Source organism: Rhinatrema bivittatum, chromosome 7 (assembly GCF_901001135.1).
Source record: "Rhinatrema bivittatum chromosome 7, aRhiBiv1.1, whole genome shotgun sequence".
Lineage (NCBI taxonomy): Eukaryota > Metazoa > Chordata > Amphibia > Gymnophiona > Rhinatrematidae > Rhinatrema > Rhinatrema bivittatum.
Window position 1 is genome coordinate 51,737,494 of NC_042621.1, and position 13,283 is coordinate 51,750,776.

A 13,283-nucleotide genomic window follows, 5' to 3' on the forward strand; every position below is an offset into this window, starting at 1 on the left:
CCATACTGTTGTGCCCTTTGACACCTGGTTGGGTGTCTCTTGGTCCTTTTTTGTGTTGGGGAGCAGCCTGTAGCTAGCGATTCACCCATGTGTGAGGACTACCTTCCTGCTTGCCCTAGGAGAAAGCAGAGTTGCTTACCTGTAACAGGTGTTCTCAGAGGACAGTAGGATGTTAGTCCTCACGAAACCTGCCCACCACCCTGTTGAGTTGGGTTTCTCCTATCTTTTATAACAGAATTATATAAAAACAGACTGAAGAGGGGAGCCTAAGCTGAGGAGAACTGCACCTGAGAGGGAGCGAGGGCGAACGGGACTGTGCCGGTGAGCCAGAGAGCTGTCTCCCGCCCCACCCGACGTCATCATTACCAGACGCCAGCTGACTGCATTTAAATAGCAGAGCCGCCGGCGCGCAGCTGAAGCCGCGTGCCAAAGGGGCGCGCCCCTGGAGAAAAGTTTGAGGAGGAAGAGTCTTTCATTTTAAAATGGGGAAGAAGCGGAAAATGAAGGTTTTAACATCTACACCGGTGGCAAAAGAACAAAGAGGACCGATGGACTCACACTTAATAAGAAGGGTGAGTTATACCTCTAAGGAGGCCCCCCAAAATCTTTCTCTTTCGTCTGGGGCTACAGCGAGTCCCGCCCATGATCAGATATCCATAAGTACCTCAAGTAGTGTAGGGGTAAATCCTTTAGATACCCCTAACACAGGTGGGGTGGTAATAGCTGAAGATAGGGATAAAGATCTTCTGGACCAGGCTGCAGCCAGTATTGAAGGTGTGGAGGAGGGAATGGCTGCACCAGACCCAGAGAACATATCTCTAGTAGACATCTGGAAAGCGATTACAAACATGGAAAGGAGGATATCTCAATCCATGGCCCAAGCTACTGTTTTCTCTAGTGAGATAAAAGGGGAACTGAACGACCACAGGAAAAGAATAGAACAAATTGAAATTGCTAATACTGCTATGAACTCCCAGATAACAGCTCTACAGACTATTGGGACTACTTTCATCAAAGACACTTTGGTTATATATAAAAATTTGGAAGGGTTAGAAAATGATATGCGGAGGAAAAATTTACGTTTTCTAAATTTTCCCGTTACTAGATTATCGGCGCAAGAATTATTCAAAAAAATATCTTAGAGAAATATTGAGTATTACATCAGAAATTCTTATTTCTAAGATAAAAAGAAGCACAACTGAAATAGAAAGTTGGGAGTGCTGTAGTCTGCTTTAACTGTTTCAGCCATTAGTTCAAAGCAGTCCCTTCCCCCTCAGCCTGGGTTTGCAGGGGAGGCAGTAATTGGATTAAGTTGCCAGAGCCTCATGTGCATTGGGAACTGAATTCACTTTGGAGCTGGGATCTACCTGAACCAGAACCTTTCCTGCTAAAGTTAAGTCCATTTTGGTTGTTATCTGTTGTTATCTGTGCTTAGAAGTAGGGCATTATATTTGCCAAACCTAGTGCACTTTCTGTAAAAAGAAGCACAACTGAAATAGAAAGTTGGGAGTGCTGTAGTCTGCTTTAACTGTTTAACACCCACCCACCCCTAGGTTTGTGTTTCTTATATAACCTGCCTATATTCATAAATGGCAACAAGGTAAATTAGTATTTCCATAATTGCTATTCATCAAAAATCAAAACTTACCAAAATGAGGACTATCCAATGTAACTGCTGTGGAGCCTTTATTCTGAGGGAAAGCATCTGGAAACTTAGAGCTTGCCCAATTTGTGCATAACTCTCTTGTCGCAATGAAAACACCTCAGACGGTCTTCAGGGTGAAGCGTGCTCTCCCAGGCTTTTGGGAAGGCTGCTCTTTTATTGTAAATGATCTCATAGTATTTGATATGATACATACGTCACATATTTCCTGCTACAATATTTCCACATAAATGTTTATGCTGACCTTTTACTACGTGGGTGCAAGTGGGCAGTAGGTGCAAGCGGTCAGTCTTCAGGCAGGGAGGGGGGAGGTCATTAGCTGGTCATTTGTTCTAAACTATCTAGGTGTGAAAGGCACATAAATGCAAGTAGGTCATGAGCTGCTGCAAGAGCTTTGCACTAAATATGTTTCCTGCTGACTTCCTGTTAGCTGGGGGCTTTTCATATGCTGCGGTCGGAGCAAACATTTTCTTTATAGGCCTAAGGAGAAAACAGTCAGACGTGGCAATGGAGTTTTTCTTCCATGACGTGGTTTTCCAGCTGCCTGGAAAGCCAAACTCCTCCCCCACACTCTCTTCCTTGAAAAAGGAGCTGACTGAGGTTAAGCTCAATTAGTTTCAATTACAAGAATTACACCCACATTGCATTACTCAGAAAATAATTCCCCAACATCACAGAAAAACCAGAAGTCAAGAAAAAGTGATTCATTAGGCTCAGGTAGGACCCACAGTCACCCATTCTTGACAGATGGACAGCCAACAGATACACCCTCCCACTCAAACAGGTCATTAAGAAATTCTTTAATATCCAGGATTACAGTGGGCTCTGGTAGAATTAGACCTGTGATGAGGAGACACACAATGTACCAAATGCAAAAAGAACAACAAGCCTTCTCTATATTAAAAACTGAAGAAGTTCTTGAGAAAAACCTTTAGTGTTACCAGAAAAGAGAAAACAAACATAATGCATGCAGAATTTCAAGATCCATAAACAAAAGAAAAATCTAATTGAGATGGACAACTCTGTCAACAGTGGCACAACTGCAAAAGGAAAGAGTGAAGTGAATAACAAATCTCAAATAGAGTCTCATAAGGAGTCCAGGAAAAGCAATAACCTTAAAGAGAGTACCTGGAAGGCTATGACCACAAATGCTCATAGTTTGGGAAATAAAATCCCAGATCTGCAGGCCCTAATGACTGAGGCAGAATTGGACATTGTTGCTATCACAGAGACATGGTTCACAGAATCTCATGATTGGGATACAACAATACCAGGCTATAACTTGTTAAGGAAGGACAGAGAGGATAGAAAAGGGGGAGGTGTGGCTCTTTATGTCAGAAACAACATCCAAGCATCTGAGCTGCAAGGAAGTTGGGGCAAGGAAGAAGCACTATGGGTCGACCTAAAAAAAGATGACGGAGCATCCATTTATATTGGAGTGGTTTACAGGCCTCCAAACCAAAAGGAAGAGCTGGACAGAGATCTGGTTGAAGACATCCATAAGATAGGTAAGAAGGGAGAAGTGGTGATCGTGGGTGACTTTAATATGCCAGATGTAGACTGGAAAATCCCATCTGCAGAAACTAAAAATAGTAGAGCGATAGTGGATGCCATGCAAGTATCTTTGTTCAAACAAATGGTGTTGGAACCCACGAGAGAAGGAGCTATACTCGACTTAGTGCTCACTAATGGAGATAATGTCTCCGATGTCCAGGTGGGCACCCACCTCAGCACCAGTGATCATCAAACGGTATGGTTTAATATCACTAAAAGAATAGGGAAAAGAACCACAAAGACCCGAGTTTTACAGTTCAAAAACACAGACTTTGAGGAAATGGGGAAGTACCTGGACGTAGAACTAAAAGGATGGGAGAACGAGAGAGATGTGGAGCAGCAGTGGACCAATCTAAAAGGAGCAATCACCAAGGCAACTACTCTATATGTTAGAAATGTAAAGAAAAGCAAAAGAAAATTGAAACCTATCTGGTTCTCAAAGGAGGTAGCTGACAAAATTAAAGCTAAAAGAACAGCATTCAAGAAATATAAAAGATCCCAAAGGGAGGAACATAAAGAAGAATATTTGATTCAACTGAGGGAGACAAAGAAATTAATCAAGTTGGCAAAAAGTCAAGCGGAAGAGAGGATTGCCAAGGAGATAAAAAATGGTGACAAAACATTTTTCAGATAAATCAGCGAAAAGAGAAAAGTCCATAGTGGTATTGTGAAATTAAAAGGTGGTAATGATCAATGTGTGGAGAGAGACGAAGAATTGGCAGAAATATTAAACGAATACTTCAGTTCTGTGTTCACTAAAGAAGACCCTGGAGAAGGACCATCTCTACACAACAAGGAACTGGAGGGAAGTGGAATAGATGATAATCCTTTTACAGTAGAAAATGTATGGGAAAAGCTAAAGAATCTGAAAGTGGACAAAGCCATGGGGCCTGATGGGATTCATCCAAGGATACTGAGGGAGCTCAGAGATGTTCTGGCGGGTCCGCTGTGTGACCTGTTCAATAGATCCCTAGAAACGGGAGTGGTGCCGAGAGATTGGAGAAGAGCGGTGGTGGTCCCGCTTCACAAGAGTGGGAACAGAGAGGAGGCTGGTAACTACAGACCGGTTAGCCTCACTTCGGTGGTGGGAAAAGTAATGGAATCACTGCTGAAAGAGAGAATAGTGAAATATCTACAGTCCGGAGAATTGATGGACCAGAGGCAACATGGATTCACCAGGGGAAGATCCTGTCAGACAAATCTGATTGACTTCTTTGACTGGGTAACCAAGGAATTGGATCAAGGAAGAGCGCTCGATGTCATCTACTTGGATTTCAGCAAAGCTTTTGATACGGTTCCGCACAGGAGACTGGTGAATAAAACGAGAAGCTTGGGAGTGAGTGCCGAGGTGGTGACCTGGATTGCAAATTGGTTGACGGACAGAAGACAATGTGTGATGGTAAATGGTACTTTCTCTGAAGAGAGAGCAGTTTTAAGTGGTGTACCGCAAGGATCGGTGTTGGGACCGGTCCTGTTCAATATCTTTGTGAGCGACATTGCAGACGGGATAGAAGGTAAGGTTTGTCTTTTTGCGGACGACACTAAGATCTGCAACAGAGTGGACACGCCGGAAGGAGTGGAGAGAATGAGACGGGATTTAAGGAAACTGGAAGAGTGGTCGAAGATATGGCAGCTGAGATTCAATGCCAAGAAGTGCAAAGTCATGCATATGGGGAGTGGAAATCCGAATGAACTGTATTTGATGGGGGGGGGGAAGGCTGATGTGCACGGAGCAGGAGAGGGACCTTGGGGTGATAGTGTCTAATGATATGAAGTCTGCGAAACAATGCGACAAGGCGATAGCAAAAGCCAGAAGAATGCTGGGCTGCATAGAGAGAGGAATATTGAGTAAGAAAAGGGAAGTGATTATCCCCTTGTACAGGTCCTTGGTGAGGCCTCACCTGGAGTACTGTGTTCAGTTCTGGAGACCGTATCTACAAAAAGACAAAGACAAGATGGAAGCAGTACAGAGAAGGGCGACCAGGAAGGTGGAGGATCTTCATCGGATGACGTACGAGGAGAGATTGAAGAATCTAAATATGTACACCCTGGAGGAAAGGAGGAGCAGAGGTGATATTTATTTATTTATTTATTTATTTATTTTAATTTTTTATATACCGGCATTCGCGATGGGAGTCGCATCATGTCGGTTTACAATTAACAGGGTGTGACAAGAGGAGAAAAACTTAGAACATTAACATGTGATATAAGAAGAAATAGCAGTTACAATAAAACAGGGACATAAAGTAACTTGGAAAGTAAGGAAAGCGATAGAAAATTAACAATGTGATAAAAAGAGTAACAAGGTAATATACCGTATATAATAAATTTATATAATATAATAAAATATAATATATAATATATAACATACCGTATATATGATATACCGTATATAATATACCGTAGATAATAAAAGCAACATAAAAAACCTGCTCATTTAATGAGAAATAACATTATGGAGTTGTTAGAGTTTATGTTTACCCTGAGGGGAGGTCTTAGTTGATTTGGTTGAGAGAAAGTTCAATTTGTGTCTGGAAAGGCTTTCATGATATGATACAGACTTTCAGATACTTTCATGATAGGCTTTCATGATATGATACAGACTTTCAGATACTTGAAAGGTTTTAATGATCCAAAGACAACGACAAACCTTTTCCGTAGGAAAAAAATCAGCAGAACCAGGGGTCACGATTTGAAGCTCCAGGGAGGAAGATTCAGAACCAATGTCAGGAAGTATTTCTTCACGGAGAGGGTGGTGGATGCCTGGAATGCCCTTCCGGAGGATGTGGTGAAGACCAGAACTGTGAAGGACTTCAAAGAGGCGTGGGATAAACACTGTGGATCCATAAAGTCAAGAGGCCGCCAATGAAGAGTGGGTGACTCGCCAGAATGATGGCTACTGCCTGGAGACAATACCCTTATTCAATAAACATATACATGCTTACTGTGACTCCAACATCGCTCTAAGCTTCAACAGCAAGAGGAAACGTGGAAAAAAGGATTTGCACTCACAAAGAGGGGAGTAGCTGGCTTGTTACGGCGGTTACTACCCCAAACCAAATAAGCCTGATACTTCACTTTCAATGCATATACAGCATAGTTCTCTGCTTCAACGGCAGGGGAGAAGAAAAAACTGATACTTCACACATCCAGCAGAGCTCTCTGCTTCAACGGCAAGGGAGAAGAAAAAAGGGTTCACACTCACAAAGCGGGGAGTAGCTGGCTTGTTACGGCAGTTACTACCCCAAACCAAATGTGCCTGATACTTCACTTTCGATGCATATCCAGCATGGCTCTCTGCTTCAACTTTCGATGCATATCCAGCATGGCTCTCTGCTTCAACGGCATGGGAGAAAGGCTGATACATCACGCATTTCCAGCATAGCTCTCTGCTTCAACAGCAGGGGAAAAGAAAAACTGATGCTTCACGCATATCCAGCATAGCTCTCTGCTTCAATGGCAGGGGAGAAAAAAAAAAACTGATACTTCACGCATATCCAGCATAGCTCCCTGCTTCAACGGCAGGGGAGAAGAAAAACAACCAATAAGGGCTGTATAACATAGTCTGGGTAAAACAAGCATGGGTGTAGCTTGCTTATTGCGGTGGTTACTACCCCTACTACCCCTAACTAATCAAGCTAGATATTTCACTTGGATGCAGCTCCATCACTGCTCTCTACGTTAATGGTGGAGGTGGAAGGGAAATAGAACCAAGAGCTAAGAGAAACAGATAAGTATGAGAGAACAGATGAGTGAAGCTTGCTGGGCAGACTGGATGGGCCGTTTGGTCTTCTGCCGTCATTTCTATGTTTCTATACCTATCAAATTCCAGGAGAGAAGGTATAGCCCCAGAAGGTGGAATAGATGTGTTAGTTGACAACAGCCCTAATTTAACATCATTTCTTGAGGCTTCTGAAGATAACATCCCAACAAGGGCAACTTTGATAGTTACCTTTGTTGCTGAATAGGACAAAAATCTAGTCCTGCAAAAATTGTTCTGTGGTAAGAGTTCAAGTCTTCCCTGATGTATCGAGAAATACTCAGATGAGAAGGAAACAATTTCTTTTGATGAGACGACGAGTGTTGGCTCTTGGAGCCACCTTTTTCCTCAAATTTCCGTGTAAGTGTATTATAACACTACACAAAAATAAGTTTGTTTTCCTTGATCCTTCTCATCTAGAAATTTTTCTTAAGGATAAAGGTAGTTGAGGGAGTTGTAATCGTTTATATGGATATATTGTATACTGGTCAGAAAAGTGTATACTCTCCTGAGATGTTCATAAATGTATGATTATTTTCCTATGATTATCTATCCCTTTTGTAAGCGCCCCATAATGTGGACTTAATTATTGGAAATGTGGAATTGATATTGTTTTCTTAAATTTGAATGTGATGTATTAGAAGCCAATTTTGCTTATTTTCTTTTCATTGTAAAATGTATGAGAAATCAAAGTATAAATTAAAAAACAAAAACAAAAAAAAACAGACTGAAGAGGGACACTGCATGGACATGAGGTATGGGGCATGCTGGGCTCACAAAGTGTGTGGGAAGTCAGAGTTCATGAAACTTTGACATGTTTTCCACATTGGTGCTCCATCTGATGATGTCACCCATGTGTGAGGACTAACATCCTGCTGTCCTTGAACACCTGTTACAGATAAGCAACTCTGCTTTCTCCGGGTTATTTGGGACTAGCTAGATAGATCACGTTTCCATCCTAATAGACTTGAAATTTGGTTATTTCTTGTTAAGCCTTACACCATAATACTTATTGGTAGAAATAAGTTTGTTTAGGTGTAATTTACTGAGTGATGTACCTAAGAGCAGGGTCATTGTTAATTTGAAAATTCTGAACTGGTCAGTGTATTTTATGTATGTACAAAATGTAGGTGATCTCTCTTAAATTTTACCTCTTGGATTTTTTTTGTGTGTTTTAAAGCAGGTAGTTCCTTGACATCCTTTGGAGCAGAATCAAATAGTGCTTCTGTGTCTCAGACTAGTACAGTTGTTTCCAATTATTCCACAGATGCAAGATCATTAAAAACACAGTTATCTCAAGGTATGTGATGGAAAAACATGTTTTTTTTTGTTTGGTTTTTTTACTGTGAGTACAGATTGCGGGGATGGGTGTTTTTGGGAAATGAAAATCTTTCCCTGTCAGCTTTTTGTTAAACTTCAATTAAACATACCCAGGTTATGAGAAAAGGTAGCAGTAGCCTTTTTCTCTTTTCCTGTTTCTTATGGAGGAGGAGCTTAAGAGGGCAGGGTTTGGAGATGCCCAAAGTTGGCCACCTCCAAGCCCAGTTAATGCATTCAGAAGAACTCAGGGGCGGATAAAATACAGTGTGCTGAGCCCAGCGCACTGTATAACCTGCAGTTGGACGCGGGTTGTAGAGGCGCCAACTAATCCCCTTATGCAATAAGGGGATTAGTTTATTTATTTATTTAGTCTCTTTATTTGCATATTTAAATATGCAAATAAAGAGACTAGAAAAACAGAAACATGGAAGCACATCTCATTGTTAGGGAGATTAGATGAAGCGATCATGATCATAGTATTTAGCAAAAGAATATTTTCTTAAGAGCATCTAAAGCGCCTCTATAACATTTGGATCCATTACGTTGGCTTGCATTCCAGGGTTAAGAATGAAAAATACAGTAGTCTCCTAAACTATGTTTATAGTAGTGTATTCTGGAGACCACACCTTGAAAAGGATATAAACCACCTAACCAGAAGGCAGCTACTAAAATAGTCAACATATAAAGTATATGGGGACAGATTTAAATGTGTATACCCTTAGGAAAAGGGAAGATACAATAGAAACATTTAAATACCTCCAAGGAATAATACACAGGAGCTTGGGCCACTTTTTTTTTAAATTATCTCTTTATTAAATTTTTAACATTTACAAAGTAAACAAATACACTTTGCACTTGAAATACAATAGCATATCATAGCACTTGAGTAGTCTTCAATCAAACATAGAAAATATTTCAGGAGAAAAATTGTTTTCTTATCTCAGCCTATGTCATTGCTAAAACATCATAGAGGCAATACTTGCAAGAAATTTCTGTGTAGATTGATTAGGGGAAATTCAAGAAACATTTTTGAAAAAAATAAAACCTGATGAAGTTGGTTATATAAGAGTCTACCTTTATATTTAATTACCTTATCAAGTAAGCAAATCTCTAATAATGAGAACATAGTGGGAAACCCTATAGATTTTCAAAATCTAACTAAGTTTTTAGAAGAATCCCAAGTGGAGATACTCACACACATCACATTATTGATAACTTTTCAATCTGAACAGGATAAACATTTAGTGATGAAAGCTTATTTTAAAAAAATGGATGATAATTTCCTGGGTAGTAAGGTCAGGATATTTCCAGACCTAGCAAAAAATACTCAGCTACCCGTAAGGCTTTTCTATCTTTAAAACCGGAAGCTGATGCAATAGGAGCAATAATGACAATAAAATATCCATGTAAATGTGTGTTAAAACTTCGAGGGACAACATATTTCCTTTGAAATAAATCAATTAAAAGAACTCTTGAAAGCAAAAAAACAGGTTCTGAGTATTGAAAATGTCAATGGGCCACTTTTATTGGAAAGGAGACTTTAGAACAAGGGGTCATAGGATGAGGGTGAAAGGAGGTAGAGGCTGGTGTAATTTACAAAGAGAGTAGTGGATTCATGGAACAGTCATAACCAAGGGTCTATCAAGCCCAGCATCCTGTTTCCAACAGTGGCCAATCCAGGCCATAAGAACCTGGCAAGTACCCAAAAACTAAGTCTATTCCATGTTACTGTTGCTAGTAATAGCAGTGGCTATTTTCTAAGTCAACTTAATAGCAAGTAATGGACTTCTCCTCCAAGAACTTATCCAATCGTTTTTTAAACACAGCTATACTAACTGCACTAACCACATCCTCTGGCAACAAATTCCAGAGTTTAATTGTGCGTTGAATGAAAAAGAACTTTCTCCGATTAGTTTTAAATGTGCCACATGCTAACTTCATGGAGTGCCCCCTAGTCTTTCTATTATCCGAAAGAGTAAATAACCGATTCACATCTTCCCATTCTAGACCTCTCATGATTTTAAACACCTCTATCATATCCCCCCTCAGCCGTCTCTTCTCCAAGCTGAAAAGTCCTAACCTCTTTAGTCTTTCCTCATAGGGGAGCTGTTCCATTCACCTTATCATTTTGGGTAGCCCTTCTCTGTACCTTCTCCATCGCAATTATATCTTTTTTGAGATGCGGCGACCAGAATTGTACACAGTATTCAAGGTGCGGTCTCACCATGGAGCGATACAGAGGCATTATGACATTTTTCCATTTTATTCACCATTCCCTTTCTAATAATTCCCAACATTCTGTTTGCTTTTTTGACTGCTGCAGCACATTGAACCGACGATTTCAATGTGTTATCCATTATGACGCCTAGATCTTTCTTGGGTAGTAGCACCTCATATGGAATCTAACATTGTGTAACTATAGCATGGGTTATTTTTCCCTATATGCATCACCTTGCACTAATCCACATTAAATTTCATCTGCCATTTTGATGCCCAATTTTCCAGTCTCAAGGTCTTCCTGCAATTTATCACAATCTGCTTGTGATTTAACTACTCTGAACAATTTTGTGTCATCTGCAAATTTGATTATCTCACTTGTCGTATTTCTTTCCAGATCATTTATAAATATATTGAAAAGTAAGGGTCCCAATACAGATCCCTGAGGCACTACACTGTCCACTCCCTTCCACTGAGAAAATTGTCCATTTAATCCTACTCTCTGTTTCCTGTCTTTTAGATGGTTTGTAATGCACAAAAGGACATCACTACCTATCCCATGACTTTTTACTTTTCCTAGAAGCCTCTCATGAGGAACTTTGTCAAATGCCTTCTGAAAATCAAAGTTTACTACATCTACTGGTTCACCTTTATCCACATGTTTATTAACTCCTTCAAAAAAGTGAAGCAGATTTATGTGGCAAGACTTGCCTTGGGTAAAGCCATGCTGACGTTGTTCCATTAAACCATGCCTTTCTATATGTTCTGTGATTTTGATGTTTAGAACACTTCCCACTATTTTTCCTGGCACAGAAGTCAGGCTAACCGGTCTGTATTTTCCCAGATCGCCCCTGGAGCCCTTTTTAATTTTAATGATAGGTTACAAATTTTTACTAATAGGTCTGAAATTTCATTTTTTAGTTCCTTCAGAACTCTGGGGTGTAACCATCTGGTCCAGGTGATTTACTACTTTTCAGTTTGTCAATCAGGTCTACCACATCTTCTAGCTTCACCGTGATTTGGTTCATTCCATCTGAATCATTACCCATGAAAACCTTCTCCATTACGGGTACCTCCCCCACATCATCTTCTGTAAACAAGGAAGCAAAGAAATCATTTAATCTTTCCGTGATGGCCTTATCTTCTCTAAGTGCCCCTTCAACCCCTTGATCATCTAACGGTCCAACTGACTCCCTCACAGGCTTTCTGCTTCCGATATATTTAAAAATTTTACTGTGAGTTTTTGCCTCTACGGCCAACTTATTTTCAAATTCTCTCTTAGCCTTTCTTATCAATGTCTTACATTTAACTTGCCAACGTTTATGCATTATCCTATTTTCTTCTGTTGGATCCTTCTTCCAATTTTTGAATGAACATCTTTTGGCTAAAATAGCTTCTTTCACCTCCCCTTTTAACCATGCCGGTAATCGTTTTGCCTTCTTTCCACCTTTCTTAATGTGTGGAATACATCTGGACTGTGCTTCTAGAATGGTATTTTTTGTAACAATGACCACGCCTCTTGCACACTTTTTACTTTTCTAGCTGCTCCTTTCAGTTTTTTTTCCAACAGTTTTTCTCATTTTATCAGTTTCCCTTTTGAAAATTTAGCACGAGAGCTGTGGATTTGCATACTGTTCCTCTTCCAGTCATTAATTCAAATTTGATCATATTATGATCACTATTGCCAAGTGGCCCCACCACCGTTACCTCTCTCACCAAATTCTGTGCTCCACTGAGAATTAGATCTAAAATTGCTCCCTCGTCGGTTCCTGAACGAATTGCTCCCTAAAGCTATCATTTATTCCATCCAGGAACGTTATCTCTCTAGCATATCCCGATGATACATTTACCCAGTCAATATTGGGGTAATTGAAGTCTCCCATTATTACTGCACTACCAATTTGGTTAGCTTCCCTAATTTCTCTTAGCATTTCACTGTCCCGTCTCACCATCTTGACCAGGTGGACAGTAGTATACTCCTATCACTATAGTCTTCCCCGACAAACAAGGGATTTCTACCCATAAAGATTCAATTTTGCATTTAGTCTCATGCAGGATGTTTATCCCATTGGACTCTATGCCATCCCGGACATAAAGCGCCACACCTCCTCCCGGGTGCTCCTGTCTGTCATTGCGATATAATTTGTACCCCGGTATAGCACTGTCCCATTGATTGTCCTCCTTCCACCATGTCTCTGAGATGCCAATTATGTTTGTCATCATTCACTGCTATACATTCTAATTCTCCCATCTTCTTAGATTTCTGGCATTAGCATACAAATATTTCAAAGTTTGTTTTTTGTTTGTATTTTCATTCTGCTTTTTAATTGATAGGGATAAGTTAGACTTTTTTTTAGCTTGGGTGAGGTTTTTAGTTACAGATACTTGGACTACTTTTCTTATTATTGGAACCTCACTGTTGGGATGCCCTAATTTTAATGCATCATTAGTATCCTTTGAAGATACCTCTCTCCGAACCATGCGCTGCTGAGCGACTGTCGGCTTTCTCCTTTGTTCTAGTTTTTAAAAGCTGCTCTATCTCCTTTTTAAAGGTTAGCACCAGCAGTCTGGTTCCACCCTGGTTAAGGTGGAACCCATCCCTTCGGAAGAGACTCCCCCTTCCCCAAAAGGTTCCCCAGTTCCTAACAAAACTGAATCCCTCTTCCTTGCACCATCGTCTCATCCACACATTGAGACTCCGGAGCTCTGCCTGCTTCTGGTGACCTGCGCATGGAACAGGGAGCATTTCAGAGCATGCTACCCTGGAGG

The 13,283-nt window shown here is 40.6% G+C and overlaps 1 protein-coding gene across 3 annotated transcripts in view; it reads left to right on the plus strand.

Annotated features, from left to right (window-relative positions):
- LSM14A (LSM14A mRNA processing body assembly factor) overlaps positions 1-13,283 on the plus strand; it is a 192,023-nt gene that overhangs the window by 106,259 nt on the left and 72,481 nt on the right. Inside the window, exon 4 of one of the 3 annotated variants that reach the window (XM_029608364.1) lies at positions 8,161-8,277. The exons of 1 other annotated variant lie outside the window; for it this stretch is intronic. In XM_029608364.1, the coding sequence (XP_029464224.1) occupies positions 8,161-8,277 (117 nt within the window). Of the gene's footprint in view, positions 1-8,157; positions 8,278-13,283 lie in introns of all 3 variants that reach the window. One more of the 3 variants, XM_029608363.1, reaches the window with a different exon arrangement.